The sequence below is a fragment of the Vidua chalybeata genome, chromosome 2 (genome assembly GCF_026979565.1).
Source record: "Vidua chalybeata isolate OUT-0048 chromosome 2, bVidCha1 merged haplotype, whole genome shotgun sequence".
NCBI classification, from domain to species: Eukaryota; Metazoa; Chordata; class Aves; order Passeriformes; family Viduidae; genus Vidua; species Vidua chalybeata.
Window position 1 is genome coordinate 8,877,569 of NC_071531.1, and position 15,488 is coordinate 8,893,056.

Here is a 15,488-nt window from a genome sequence, read left to right on the forward strand (position 1 = left end):
ATCAATCCACATTAGATTTTTACAGCAGTTACAAGTATTCAGAGCTCCCTGGAACTAATTCTGCCCATTCTCCGACAAACGTGGCTTTTTTTGTGCTCTCCTGACTTTACTCTCAGACTTCTTCATTTCCAAGCTCCCACAAATCACAACTTGACCCTCTATTAACAGTCCCTTCCCCTAAAGGAAAGGAGCTTAATTATACTTTAGTCCTCTACTGTGACACTCTTGGTTCAAACTGACTAAATAGTTCAAAGGTGACTTGGAAGAAGGGATTGAACAAAGACAAGTACAAAAACCTTTTTTACCATCAGAAGCCAGCTAATAAAGCAGAAGAGGGCTGGTCACACCACAGAAGCATCCTGACTTACTGACTCATTTATTCCTCTGTCCAACTCTTTACTTAGTTTCCTGCTTTTAAGTCTTCACAAACCTTACTGAAACACCAAAATTTGTTGTTTCATGAATCCCTCTTCTATCCATCTTCTATGAGGTTATATATCACCTTAGATATGTGACAACACAGTGGACAGCTGTATAGCTCTATACCCATGCTGAATGTCCAATTCTGAGTTAATGGCAGCTGATCCAACCAACACGTGACCTTTCCTGACTGCCTGCTTGTAGAATGCTTAAAAAACAAAACAAAAAACAATGGACCACACACTTCTAGTAGGAATTATAATGACCCAGTGGGAACACTGAATTCTAAAGCCTGTGAGATACTCCAGGAGACACACCAACACCACCCCTGCTATTTGCCAGCAGTACCCTGCTCATCACCAACACGCTGCAGCCTCTTACCAAGAGAAACATCCTGCACAAAAGAAGAATTAATACTGAAATAACAAACCAAGCTATACATTTCTTTCCACAACTAACCTAAATATTCTTCTTCTCAATTCTGCAAGTACCCAAATCTTGCATACACTATTTATAAGCATAAAGCGTAGAATATTTGTATACATAATTCCAAAGGTGGCAATCATATTCTAGCAGCGACAATCTCTCAAATTGGGAAGGTAACTAATTTCAGCATTAAAAGCTGCTATCTTAAGACAGTGTTTCTGCAGGATTTTGTTGCATTTATTAGGATAACCATGTTTGGCTGGCAGGAACACACCTCTTCTGAGTACATTTCCTGACTTCAAGCTTAATGGCAACTTGTGTGCAGCACATACCATTAAAGGACAGAGGATCTGACTGAGGGCACACAGTCTGCCTGCACTGTTCTCCCTCACTGTCCTGTGTTCCAAGGATACAGAACATCGAGAACAAAGCAAGTCCTTAAGGGAGGGGAGGAGAAGGGGAAGGGAAAGTAAGGCTAATGTAAAGAAGCTGCAATATTTTTCCTCACCTAGTTTCTTACCTGCTGTATTAAAAAGGACTTAAAATACTGCAAGGCCCCCTGCTCCTCTCCCAGTTGGGGAGGGATGTGCATGACAGTATCCAGGTATGGAAGGGGCAAGTGGCTTTTTTCCATTCTGCAACAGAACTCTGACAAGTGGTACAGCTGTTAACTTTAGTTTTGTAATCTGTACAATTCATGAAGCCCAAGAGCTACATAGTTTCTTAAAGCTATCAATATTTAGGTTCTTCTGGTGCTTTTAATGAAACCAGGTCCATTCCAGGGACACTTAACTAAAACATCAGTAGACATTCAGTCTAAAAATAAACAGTCCTGTTCTAGCTCCTCAGTCCCAAACCAGCTGCAATGCAACACCTGGAACACACCTGGGGAGGTCTGTTTAGAAGAAATAGTAAAACATTATCAATCTGACTTCCTGTGTAGCTATTTAATTATCTGACAGTCATTTATACAGAATGTATCATGTGCCTACCTAAAAATCCCACTGGCACCATGTCTTTTACATGCTTGGAAAGAGTACAATTTCATTTACAGTTATCTACTTCCAAAGAGCTTTCTCCCCAGGAAAAGTGTACCAAAGAATTTACATTGATTCAAATGCTGGAAAAATAGATTAATTTTTCTCTCAACAGGAATTCCATAGGATATGGGAGAATCCTGCATTATTGAGATCAGTTTGCTTGCAAATGCAAGGTTTTCCAGGGAATTCAGTGGGAATAGAGAGGGAGGGAACACTTTGGAAAGTACTCTGTCAGACGAGGATGCAAAAGATTTATCCCACCTCACACTACATGGGACAAGAGTAAAACAGATCTGAAAAACCTTCTGCTTTGTATATGCTATTTGATCCCAGCATTATAAAACATCATCATTAATTTAAGCACCCAGAACCACAGACCAGATCACTAAGAGGAACCTGTACTTAGCAGACTGCCACTGCACCCTAAACCCAGTGAAACATCATTACTCACAGAATGAGCACGCACAGGGCACAACACCACCCTGTGAGCAGAGAGAAGGAAGCTCCTCAGCACTGCAGCTGGACAGAACTGCAGCTGGAGAGACTGAGTCTGAGCTTCTGCCCCAACTTAATTCCCCCTTCTTCACTCAGTGTTTTTTGTTCTGTTTAAGCTGTGGCAATATTCTGGCTGGTTATTTTCTGGATAGTTCCAGAGGTTCAAAGGGGGAATTGCTATAAGGTAAGCTATCTCTTCCTTCCCCTCCCTTTAAAAACCAAACAAGAACATTCTCCTGATACATCTTGGCAAGCAGGACATTTGGCAGGAGAAGTAACAAAATTCTTTACAGAGAGGGAGAATTTTGGTGGATTGCATTGTTTTAAAACTCCTGGGGACCACGTGAGGCAGTTCCTGGGAGGCATAACTGAACACTTACATAATCATCTGTGTGGAAATCAGAATTCCACAAATCCTCAAGAGACCATGCCTTTCTGAGCAGCCTGTAGAATTTCAGATACCTCACTCTTCTGCAAGCTACTGTCAGGAGACATTGCTTTAGGTTATACAATCTCCTATGCCTTAGGAATTCAAATTTAGAGCATTTAACTTGATAATCCATTGAAATGCTGATATAACAATAACCAATTACTCTCCTTTTTAAAGTGAGAATGATGACCAATTAAACAAAGCATTCACAGTAGGATGTGTTTTTATCCTGATTTTGTTTGGACACAAAACTGATGCTATGTCAATTATCTATTCCACATTCTGTTCCTCTGCCAGTACCTTTTAACTGAATCTGACACTGAGATTTTTTTCCGTGCTCCCACACATTTTCCATGAAAATCAATGACCAAGAAGCACAGAGAAAACCCATTAATGCTCTCAGTGAATGAAGATGGGATTTCCAGTTGCAGCAGTTATCTCAGCAGTCACGGTGCCTTTGGCAGCTGGAAACCATTATCTATTTTGCCAGCAGGAAGTCAGCAGTCAGGAAGCAAACACCGTGTCCAGGACCAGGCACAGCCCCACAGCCCTTTGCAAGGGGGCAACTCAAGTAGGTTAAAGAGATAAGAACAGGGAAAGAGCACTGCCAGCATACGTGAGGTCTTAGAATATTGTGATTTGGAGTAGCAGCTGGATAACAAGGGTAAGCACGTTAGGGAATGGAGGGGAAGTCAGATTAATAGTGGGAAAGGTGAAAAGGTAACAGAGACAGGAACACAGCTTGACTCTAGATCTAGTGCTCCCTGCCCTAATTAGTGTTTGAGTGCCAGCTGACAAATCAAACTTGTCAGCCACTTGGATATCATCTATTCTAACTTAGGCTTGAATAGCTGGACTCTATCTGAAGCAATTACAGTGGCCATGAATAATAACCTCTAAGTGCATAATAATGATCTCTATCCTGACTACACTCACATTAGCTAGGAATGCAGAGCACTAGGAGTGCACCTGCAGAGCTAAACAGCTGGTGCTGAGGACCCAACACTTACACAACACAGGTCAAGAATTCTACTTTGGGGTGGCTCTAATTTGCTTCCATGAGCTGAGCACTGTCTGGCAGTGGGACTGCAGCTCTTAGAGTTTATCTTCTGGTTTACCTTCATTCAAAAATATCTCAGTCTGAGTGTTTTGAAATGTTTCTGCAGTGCAAACCAAAGCATAGGAAGTGGTAGTAACAATTGGAAGAATCCTAATCTGAACAAAAATGCTACTGCAAATACACCCAATGTGCACTGTATGACCACACTCACAGCAGTAAGTAGTGGAGGAAGGAACCTCTATAAAAATGATTTCTCAGGAAAGAGTCAAAGGTTGTTATGGGGTGATAGTAAATGTTTGGAAAAAGCTTTCTGTGAGGCTACAAAATTACTCTGATGAATAAGTTGACAAAGGTAATGTGAGGCTTCCATCAAACTAAAAAACAAACAAATTAAACAATAAAACCTTTAAAAAAAAATCTCACCACAGTCAAAGAGATTTCTGAAGCAGTCTATGTGCTTGTCTTCTGTCTTCAAAAATTACGTTCTTGAAGCGGAAATTATATCCTGCTAATACACAGGACACCACAGGGCCCAGTCTAAGGCTACAACTCTGAAATACTGGAGTAGTTTCTCAGAAATGCCAGAAAAAGAGACACACAGGGACAGCTAATCCAGGAACTATGAGAGAACCTAGCCAGCCCTCACCTCCCCCCGCCCCCCGCAAAAGCACATTCTTCCCACACCCCCTAAGGAGTGGAAACTCACAATTGCAGATTACAAAATTAACAGCCAGTTTATGATCAGCATTACTGATACTTTCTGCAGCTTCCTCTCCAAAATGTTACCAGATTCTAAAATAAAAAAGTAACACATAAAGTCAATACATAATAAGCCAGAGAAAGTACATGATCCCTTTGGCACACATTTACAGGTGGTTGAAGTGTTACATAATGCATTGATAAAATCTTGCGTTATACTAGTATAGTGACAGCTGCTTATTGAATATCTATAATGTATTTTTTTAAATTTATAGTAATATAAAATAATCAATGGACCTGCTAGCACTTTTTAAGAAAAAATCTCACATGAACTGTATCAGAATACTGCAGAATGTTTTCACTCACAGCTTCCCTAAATTAGGAGCTTTGAACGAGCACTTATCTTATTTTCCTCCTCTATTCTGTCCCTGTTTTCATACAAACGAAACATTTGCATCTGTTCTCTAGTTTACAAACAAGCCAGCTTTGATTTTGTAGTTCAGACCATCTCCTGATGTTTTACAGACAACAAACTGAGAAATAGTCAGCAGCTCTCAACTTCAGCTGAAAACTGCATTGTATATGGATGAAAAATTACATGTTGCTATTTATTTGGAAAGAAGGAAAATATCCTTCTTTTTTAAATCATCGCTGTATAACAAACCTCTCAGTTCAGAGAAGGCAGACATTCAGCTGATCTAACTGTAACACATGCAACACATTGCAGCCAACCATTACTTCTCACAATGTGAGAAACTGGAGGGTACCAACTGACAGCTGACATGGATGTAAATCAGCCAAAGGACCTGAAATTTCACACAATGCATAATTCATGGAACTTGCTACCATAGGATGCTGCTCAGGACAAAAGTAGAAATAGATTAAAACTATTAAACTAAACAAGAAATCAATAAGGGTGAGATTTGGTGATTATGCAATTCTCCGATGTAGCTTTTATTGGTAACTACCTGGCTGTGAAAGGAGAGGAGCTCAGTATGAAATGGGTAACTACATCCAGTTCCTCTCCAAAGTGGTTTAAAACTGGATTAGGACCAGAGGAGTAAATATCAGCACATAACACCATGACACAACCAGAAATCAAGTTGGTAGATGGCATGTGGTCTCTTTAAAGGTCCTACTCACTACCTACAATCTCTCTTTTTCATTGCCTCTGGTCTCCCAAATCAACACATCAAGGCATTCATACTAAGTAGACAGCAGAGTACAACAGTGCTTTCTGCCTTTTAAAAGCATATATGGGTTAGGTAGGGAAGGAAAAAAAAAAACTAAAGAGTACTACCTTTATGTTAGATTATACCTCTCTAGACATGAGAGAGAAGGGCCAAGGAACAGTCTCTGGGCACAGTCCATTCACAAAAATGTCATTTCATTACAGATACAGTGTTTGTCTGCTCAGAAAAGGTCACAAGATCAAAGCTAAGGATGTACCATTTATCCTGCTCTGAAACTCCTACAGGTACTTTCTTCCCCAACACAGCTTATAAAGCAAAACCATGACCCAAGTGTCACAAATAATACCTTTACAGATTTTCCAATAACACAAACTGGCTGTACAAAATACAGCCTCCAACTCTATTAATCTGTATCCAATATTCAAGTCTGCCCTTTCCACAGAAAAAGAGATACCTGACAATTCCATACATTTGAAAAAGGTTTTCCACAACTCACTGAAGTTTTTTTTGTAATTATTACAATATTGTGAAAGGCAAGCAGCAACAGCTACTTTTAAAAATCAGACTACCTCTAAACTACCAGTATTTTTCAAGTAGCTGTTAAGAAACCCCAGAAAGATTCTAGATCTCAGAATGTCAATTTTTGCAGTAAAAGGGAACCTGGGTAATTTCACATTGGCATCTTTGTGTGCAATAATTTTACAGCAAACATAAGATTACTACTTAATGAAGTTTACTTTGTTTTTCTGTGACGAGGCAATATTCTGCCCCATACAGAAACTATATTTAGCACTTGTTTGGTAGGCCAATGTCTAACACCCCATTTAATTTAGAAAAAATTAACCCCAAACCAATAAAAAGTAATTCCTTTGTGAAGTGCTAAACTAAGCTTGTGAAATGTGCAAACAAAGCCTTCTCTTCCAAGTCTTTACACACCGTCAGCATGCTTTAATATAAATTTCCACCCTGCCTGTCCTCCCCTGAAGCAATGCATATATGACAACACTTCAGAGCATGTTTTAATGGGATTTTCCAGTCAACCAAAAATCAAATTGCAGAGAAGTTATGAAAGAGTCATAAACACATATTTCATCTTATTGAATTATATGGTAACTAGGCAAAAGATAATGAGGCACAAATCCTTTAGAGATTTTATTAAGTTTTCTATCACACTGGGGAATTGCATAAAGAGACCATACAGAAAGTTGTACACTATCAGAATCCACAGAGCAGCTGCAGTAAAACAGAAGGGTAAAGAGCCCTACAAATCAGGGGAATAAAAAGGTAAATTTTAAATACTAAATACTCTTATTCCCCTCTCTCAACACCCACATCCATTATTTCTCACATAACTTTACCTGAATTTCCAAACACATGAAGATGCACACATTATTTTACTGCATTGCACCTAATTTTTTTTTTTCTGAGTAGGATTTGAACAAACCTACCCACAAAGCTCATTTACACATTTAGGGTATAGCAAAACATGTTTTGACTTCAGCCTTGAAGAGGAGTAAAATAATTTCTCCTCCTTTGCTGCCACTGCCACCCACCCTTCTCTGGGGATCAGCCCCCTGACGTGGCTGATGCAGTTCTGTGCTCTGCACTTCAGCTTTGTCCCTCTCCCACTGACCTCCCTCTGCTCTCTGCTCCCCAGGACAGCCACAGAAAGGAAGTGTGAACTTTCCAGACTCTATCTGCCACCAAAGGCAACCTCCCAGGGAGCTAGTTTGGCATCCCTTGTGACCTCTAGTCCAACAGTTTTACTCACGGTCCCTTCCAATCAACAATCAACTACTGCCAAGCAGTAGAAAAGCTTAAATTCATGGCAGTTTTCCTAGAGGAAGAACACTGACCTAGAGGACAGAGGCATTCTGAGCATCATAACTGGAGAAAACACTGGAAGGTGAACTAACATCTGATTCAAGCTGTCATTTGTGAGGAAATAAGGATCACAGTGAGGCTCTAAGTCACAGCTGATCAATCACACAGCATAAATCCATACCTACCAATATCAGGTCATACTTATAAACAATTTTTTGCACTTTCCAGCACTGTAAAAACACTAGAGCAGCTCCCAAAACTAAAATAATTCTACTGTTGCTCATCTACTCCTCATAAAGGGAGTCAGTAAAACCCATTCTGCCTGAGTAGGAAGCACAAAAATGTATGTAACAAAAACAATTCAGAGGATGTTCATATTGAAGTTCCTAAAACTCACATGCCAAATTGATGTGTCAAATTTTGTGTGCAATTAACTGTGTTTGAAGATGTAATTTATCTTAGTTTGTGTCAAAAGCATACATGGAATAAAATAAAGTTAGCTCTTGAAAACTTCATTCGTAACTGACAGATCCTCTACAGAATCTAACATGGATAACATTTTGTTCTTGGAAGATTTAAAAGGGTGTTCCCCTATTCCCCCACAAAGCTGAACACCTACTCCAGGATACAGAAAATGTGGAGGAGTATTCTAATGCAAAAAATATACAACTGATACTTTCTAGGTCTGGTAACTCATTCACATATGTAATACACTGCAGCAGTCACTGGGGAGATCCTAGATGTGCTGTCCATCAGCAGGTGCATCTCCACCCTGTGTATTTCTGGTGTAGATTGCTCCACCCATACAAACAGTTTCATAGAACCATAGAGCAGCCAAAGAATGTCAAAAGATTGTCTGATCCAACCTTTTGTGTGGAAGGCAGACCTGATGAGGTTATCTAGCACCCTGTCCAACTGCAAAAACATCCCCTCTAGTTATGGGGACTCCCCCATGTTCTTGGGGAGGTTGTTCCAGTGAATGATTGATCTCACTGTAAAAAACTTCTTTCTTACATTGAGATGAAAACTTTGATGAAATCTTTTGGCAAGAGTTCCTAACAAACAGCCACAGTGAAAGTGCTTTGATACCTCTTCCATTTTTGAGAACTGCAGATCTGATGAGCTTGCAGTTGGGCACTTCTTTACAGTTCATCCTAAGTGGCCTTTCCATAAAAGACAAGTTTGTTCACCTTCTCACTTATTTTAAAATAAAACAGATCAGGTCCCTGCTGCAGCTGACCGCAGAACACGAGGGAAGCAGTCAAAATGCAAAACCCAGCAAGGATGGAGTTGAAAAGGAAGAACTCCTGTTTTCAGGCAGAGGGGAAAGCTTAGATGAGTTAAGCCGCTTACGCAGCCGCACACTCAAAGGCCATGCCTTCATTTCACTGCTGCCCACAGCTCTGACAACCAACAGCAGCAAATAGAACAGGGAGTCCATTCCATTCCTGATACTCAGAAGTGCTCAGCAGATTTGAAATAAAATATCACAGACTGTGCTGGTTTCAGCTGCCACGGGAGAAATCTATACGAAAACCAGCAGGAGATTTAACTGAAACCTCATTTAACCCTTCCCAATTCCCCATAGCCATGAGAATGGAGACTAGGGACAGAAAGACAAACAGAAAGTTGTTCTTCCTCCCAGGTTTATTTAGTAAATAGTAAGAGTTACAGTCTGCAAATAAAAGCTGAAGAATACACACAAGGTCAGTAACAACTCACTGATAAACCCAGAGAAACAGCCAGGTGCAAAAGTTCACGTCTATTGAAGCCACTACTTATGATTTTTCCTGCTAGGATTCCATAAACTGCCTTCACACCAGTGAGCTAACAAATTCACACATTCTGAGCCATTCTTCAATGCCAAGTAGGAAATATTTACAAATAAAGCTGATTATAATAAATATTACAGATTAGACAGTTATGTTAAACGGTTAATTTAGTGATTGGGATTTTAATGAAGAATTGCTGTAAAGTGAATCTTGAAACTGGTCCATCCATTGTTATACTACGGGAAAACAAAGAGTTCAGCAAAATAGGAATATCCAGAATTACCACAATTCTTGGTGTAAACAAACAAACAAAAAAATATCACCCATCCTGAAGTTCTGGCAAATATAGATTTCTACAGTTTCAGGTGACAAAATGAATACTTCACTGGGATTAAGTCATATGTATGACAAATAACTCCCATCCTACACTTCACATGGTGTCTCTGGATTTTAGCATCACTTGATTCGATCACTCTTGGAGTAATCATATTGGTACAGACTGACCACTAAGATAAAAAACTGGAAGAATGTTGAGTATATCATCTTCAAATATGACATACCAGCTTTCAAAAGTAATTTCGGAAGCAATGTGGGAAGGCTGATTCAAATGCTTTAAATGAAACACCCCACTGAGCAGGTAAGAAATGTGTAAAATGCAAGGGATCTCAAAGATCTTTCAAGATGCAACTGCAGGATAGTCTGTCTCTCCATCATGCAAAGATATCTGCGGTCAAAGAAGTAATCTATTTGCACAAAGCAGCATTCCTGATTTGAAAATGGGCAACACTTCTTGTGCTACTACAGTGTGCATGTCTCAGCCCGGGATGCTACCTCCAGTATCCTGGGTGTGTAAATGTATTTCTTGTCTGATTTGATAAATGCAGTTCTGAAAAGATGCCTTTTATTCAAAGTTATTTTACATAGCAATTATGTATTATTAAAAATAGCCTGAAATAGGCACAAAAGAGCTCTCAACAGATGTGTTTACTTAGCAAGCCAAAATCCATGGTGTGATTTTAGGTGGTTAGCATGGAATTTCTTTAACTGTCAGTATGAAGAGAGACTTTGCTTTTGAAATGTAGCTATTCTAATAATAGTATTCAACAACCTTGATTAAAACACCGATTACTTGACAATCAGCACCTTCAAAAATGTCAGCAAGAAAAGAATGGGTTAAGTGTATTCCAAACCACACAAATGTGTATCAAATTTTACTTAACAAGAATCAGTAAGACAAGCAAAGGTAAACAAGAAAAGGTCTGGGTATGGCCAGATTAGATTTTAAAAGGTCAAATAGTTACCAACATCTGAACTCAGCTGGCAAGAGAACAGATGAGAGATTAGGTCATTCAAGCCACACCTTTGCCAGCTCTGTAGGGTTCTCTACTGCACACTTCAAGTGCTTTTGTTTATAATGTGGAAGAGGAGAGGAAGCAATGGTGAGGGCAAGAAAGTAGATTGTCTTTGGAGGCTGAAGCAAAACAACCATTAAAGAAACACCAGCCAGACCAGATAGCATCCTGGAAACACAGCTGATGGGAATTCATGAAAGAGTGAGATGAAAACGAGCAACAAAATTCAGGAGCTGACAAACTGAAAGCAAAAGCTCTTAACAGGATGGTGCAAAAAATTTAGAATTCTTGCCTACAGGAATCTGGTGTCATTTGTTGAGTAAATGGGAAGGACACATATAAGACTTAGTGAAATAATGTAAGAGGGAAGCAGAGGGGCAAAATGGGTTCATTTTTCCCCAGTACTCATATGTGGGGTAAGTGCTACCAACCACATCTCTTGTTCCCTGCCTGTCCAGCTGTTCCTACAAGACAGGTAAGAGCCAAAAGTAAGTCAGAGAAGTCTTTGTTTTCAACCTGACTGATTCTGTGATCTGCCTCACCAAAAGAATATGGAAATTGTAACACTATCACAAGTGAGGGAGGTCACAGAGGCAGGCAGAACAAAATGATGGACAAGAGGATGACGGGAAAAGGGAGCCATTTTAAATGACAGAGCAAACAAAAATGGTTCACACTGCTGTAGTCTATAGTAAGTTAGCACAGTCCTGAATTATATTTTATCCTGCTTTTGACACAGAATTTGTGACTCTAGATAAATGGCCTAAAAATGCTGTTCCAATGTGGACACTAACTACATACATTTCATTTTAGGGATGCATCTCCCAAAATCTGACTGCTTGATTTGCAAAATCAGAATAGGTTTAGAACAGACATTCAATTTATTTGAACCTGTGCAACTTAACATAAATGAGGACAACGGAACTCAATACCCTGAAAAAAATCAGATCCTACCTGGACCACATTTGGTGTCCATAGTTTTATCTTTCACTCTTCATGTGGAATGGGAGGATGATTTCCTTGTCTTAGGAGAGTTTTGTCAGTTAAGGGCAGAATTAGTTGACTACTGAGATACTAAGGTGATAAGCACAATTGAAGATAAAGGAAATTTGTAATTCCATAGTCAAAGCAGAATTTTATGCAGATTTGAGTCACATCGAGGAAACGTCTTGACATCACACAACCAAAGTAAGGAGGATGAGATCAAAATACTTCATCTCTTTAATACCCTGAGTACAACAGGATGTTTTTATGCAAGAAACAATATGCTATTACTTAATAGAAAACTGTAGCTCATTCTAGATGCTTGAAGAGACTGAACTAAAGCTAACTTCAAAACTTCAGTTCTCCATTTGTGTTTCTGGAAATTACACTATTAGTACAGTTACTCTGTGTGTAACTATCCACTTCTCTCAAAAGAAAACTGATAACAAGTTAAAATCTCAACACCTGCATATATTACAACCAGATGCAATGCTTTGCTCTTTTGAGTACACTAGTTGGACACAAATTTCTGGATGAACTTGTGTAAGAAAAGGATAATCTAAGTGTCACCCAGGGATTTCCTGATATTTGCTAGTTCCAAGAATACTGAGTTACTCAGGATGCCAGGTTCCAGCCTAATCTGTTCCGGAAAATAAAGTTTTCTAGTCTAAAAGAGGGTAAAGTGAGATGGCTGAAACTGAACATATACGTAAAAATCTCACTCCTCTTTCCAAGCAGTACTTTCACACACAAGTTCCCTGTCCCCTTTTCTCTGGATTCTAATCTCACTGCCCTGGTTCAGCAAGAACTACTCTTGCAATCTCAGTCACCTTTACTAGGTAAGTCTCCTCAGACTGCTCATCACCTCTTGCACTTGTAAACCTCCCCCACACTGCTTTATCAATGGCACTCCCTCTGTTCAACACAAGGGCCCGAATGTTCAACCTCCCAGTTGCACAATCCCTTTACACAGGTGTGTGTATCTATGTGCATAATACACACACGCATATTAAAAAGCAGGGCTTCTACGTGCATACCTAATAATTTATGTACAACTAAAAAAACTCTTTTCCTCCCAGCCACATATCCTTGAGCCAGTATAAGCATCCCTGTGGCAGTGCAGGGAAACAGATGTGATTACTAACTAGGTTAATCAGAAAAAATGCTTAAAAGTTTGAGTCTGGTGGTAATGCTCTGTGCCACTCCCCCCAGTGCTGTATCAACAATGGTGCCACGGGGAGAAGGTGGTAAAGGAGGTGGTAATGAGCAGAAAAAGTACAACTAGGGTTTTTTTTCAGTTGCAGTCAATAGTAATAATAAATTGAAGGTCTTGACTTTAATCTAGAACACCAACATCCGCATAACTGTCCCTCTTCCCTTCACAAACTTTTCTATGAGAACTTGAAATTCTTTCAAGTGTTTTACTGTGCTTATAGTCTTCTTCCTTTTACTCACTGGCTCCATTCCTCTCTGTTTTGTTCCCAACAAGCCAAATCACCGCCTGCTCTCTCACTCCTCAACCAATGCAACACTGAATCCCAGCTTCAACCGTGGTAGCACTGAGGCTCCCTCTGCCCCTCCTGTTTCCTGTGGATGTGGATGAATTGTTCCCTCGCCAGCACCAGGCCTAGGAAAAGTCCCCCAGCGCCCGGAGGGTCGGGCTCATTCCCAAACACACCTTCCCACCCCAGCAGCCACAGCCTCAGCCGTCCTGGCCACCGCAGCTCCAGCACAGACGGGACCTCTGGGTGACCCTGCCGACAGTGGAAAAAGTTCTGACAGGAATACGAGAGCCTCGGATGGCTGCGGCTGTGCTCTGCGGGTTTGTTTTGGGGGATGGTGTTTTTTAAAACTTCGGAGAAAAACGTATCAGCTGCCTATTTTGGAGAGAGTCGCTAAGCTCTTCCAAAAGAGAAATCCCGCAGGATTCTTCCTTTGTTCAACACACGCCACACATTTTCTCCCCCGGCTTAACTGGAAATGGCACAAATCCTTGGAGAGGAATTTACTGAGAGGCTGCTGGCCGCCGGAGGGCAGCGGGGCGCGTTCCACCCTCACTCCCCTCAGGGCTCCCCGTGCGGGACCCCCGCCCCGGGCGCTCCCTGCGGGCACCGCTCCCGCCGTCCCCGCGCCGGGCAGCCCCTTCCCGCCGGCGGCCCCCGCCCGCATCCCGCGCTGCCCGCACTCTCCGCTCCAGCCCGCTCCTCACCTGCACTGCCCGCACTCGCCGCCGCCGCCCGGGTGCGGAGCAGGGCCAGCGCTGCCGCCCCGCGCTGCCCCAACGCCCGCTGCGCGCTCGGCGGAGCAGGCGGCGCCTCCGCGCATGCGCCCGGCAGCCCGAGGGCGGCTGTGAGGCGGGGAGCGACTGGGGGCGACTCGGCGCGCCCGCCCGTGCCCCGCTGTTCATTGCCCCGTTGTCCCTGTTCAGAGCTGGCCCGGGGATCGGGGGCCCCGCAGGGTGGCCATTGGCCCCCTCCCCGGGGCAGGGTCATCCTTTCAGTCACCTGCCGGTCGAGAGCCCCACGGGGTAGCAGCCCTGGCCTCAGCACTCCCCGGTCATCAGGAAACAGGGGCGCGCCCGCCGTGGCCTCACGGAGCCTCTCCGCCTAGGTGTTACCAGTTTTAAAGTTTGTATCGGTTGTATCCCGGAATTACAGAATCAGTTGGGTCGGAAAAGACCTCAGAGATCATCGAGTCCAAGCTGGGACTGAACACGAGCGTGTCAACCAGACCACGTCCAGTGGCCACGTCCAGTCTTCCCTTTAACACCTCCAGGGACAGTGACTTCAGCACCTCCCTGGGCAGCGTGTTCCAATATTTAATCACTCTTCCTGTGAAGAAATTCCTCAGTATCCAACCTGTATAGATAGATGCAGTCTTTTGTTTTAGGGAAGACATAGACAGACACACACACAGGCACACTGGTGATTGTGGTCTTTGATGGAGAGCTAAAAATGGTGCCACAAGTAATGATTTTCCCCTTCTGTGCCCCCAAGGGTGGCTGAATGGAGCTGTGGGGTTCATTGCTCAGAGTTCTGAGCCTTTGAGTGCTCTCAGACCTCATCCCCTGGAAGGTACATTTCAGGAACGCCAAAATGTCATGTTTCCACATTAAAAAGTAAAGGTTGGTTGGATTTTTGCACTGTCCAGAATTAATCTGAAACCAGAGAGTTTGATAGCTTAATTTTGTTTGTGCCTGGGACCTTCATTTTTGCCTCTATGACTTTTAATGGATGTGTATGGAAAGAAGATTCATAAAAGACTCAGAAAATTCACAGCAAATTAATAATCCCTACCTGACTTCAAAGGTGCTGTTGTCAGTCATGCTGTGGCCTGATTATAAATGGCTTAGGAACAATCTACAAAAAATAACAGCTTGGCTTGCCAGAAGAGATATTGAGGTCTAAATGGTGTGGAGCGTAAAATACCATTTATTCTGTGAAAATGAAGTTCCCTATAAATATGCAGTGGCTTTTTTTTTTTTTTTTTAAGTTTACATTGCTGATATCTTCAGATTCAATGAATATGAAAAATAATATGAATTTTTGTGGCTCAGATTTTTGGTGGGTTTCTATGCTGTGTACCAGATCTTTTAAACTTCATTTTATATTGAGACAACTGACAATGAGCAGAAAACAAATGAGGTAGCACTACAGTCACAGAGAAGCTGAGGGAATGGAAAGATAAGACAGTTTGCAATAGTTCAGGCTGTGTCTCAGCTACTTTAATGAATCGTGACCTATAATAAAAGTTAATGCTTCCATATATGTTAGCTGAGAACTGATGCTGAGAC

General features: G+C 41.6%; 1 protein-coding gene across 1 annotated transcript in view; it reads right to left on the bottom strand.

The window, feature by feature from the left end:
• PRRG1 (proline rich and Gla domain 1) overlaps positions 1-14,020 on the bottom strand; it is a 31,106-nt gene extending 17,086 nt beyond the window's left edge. The window contains exon 1 of the mRNA XM_053933351.1: positions 13,905-14,020. Coding sequence (XP_053789326.1) covers positions 13,905-14,020 — 116 coding nt within the window. The remainder of the gene's footprint in view (positions 1-13,904) is intronic.
• Positions 14,021-15,488: the final 1,468 nt, after the last annotated feature.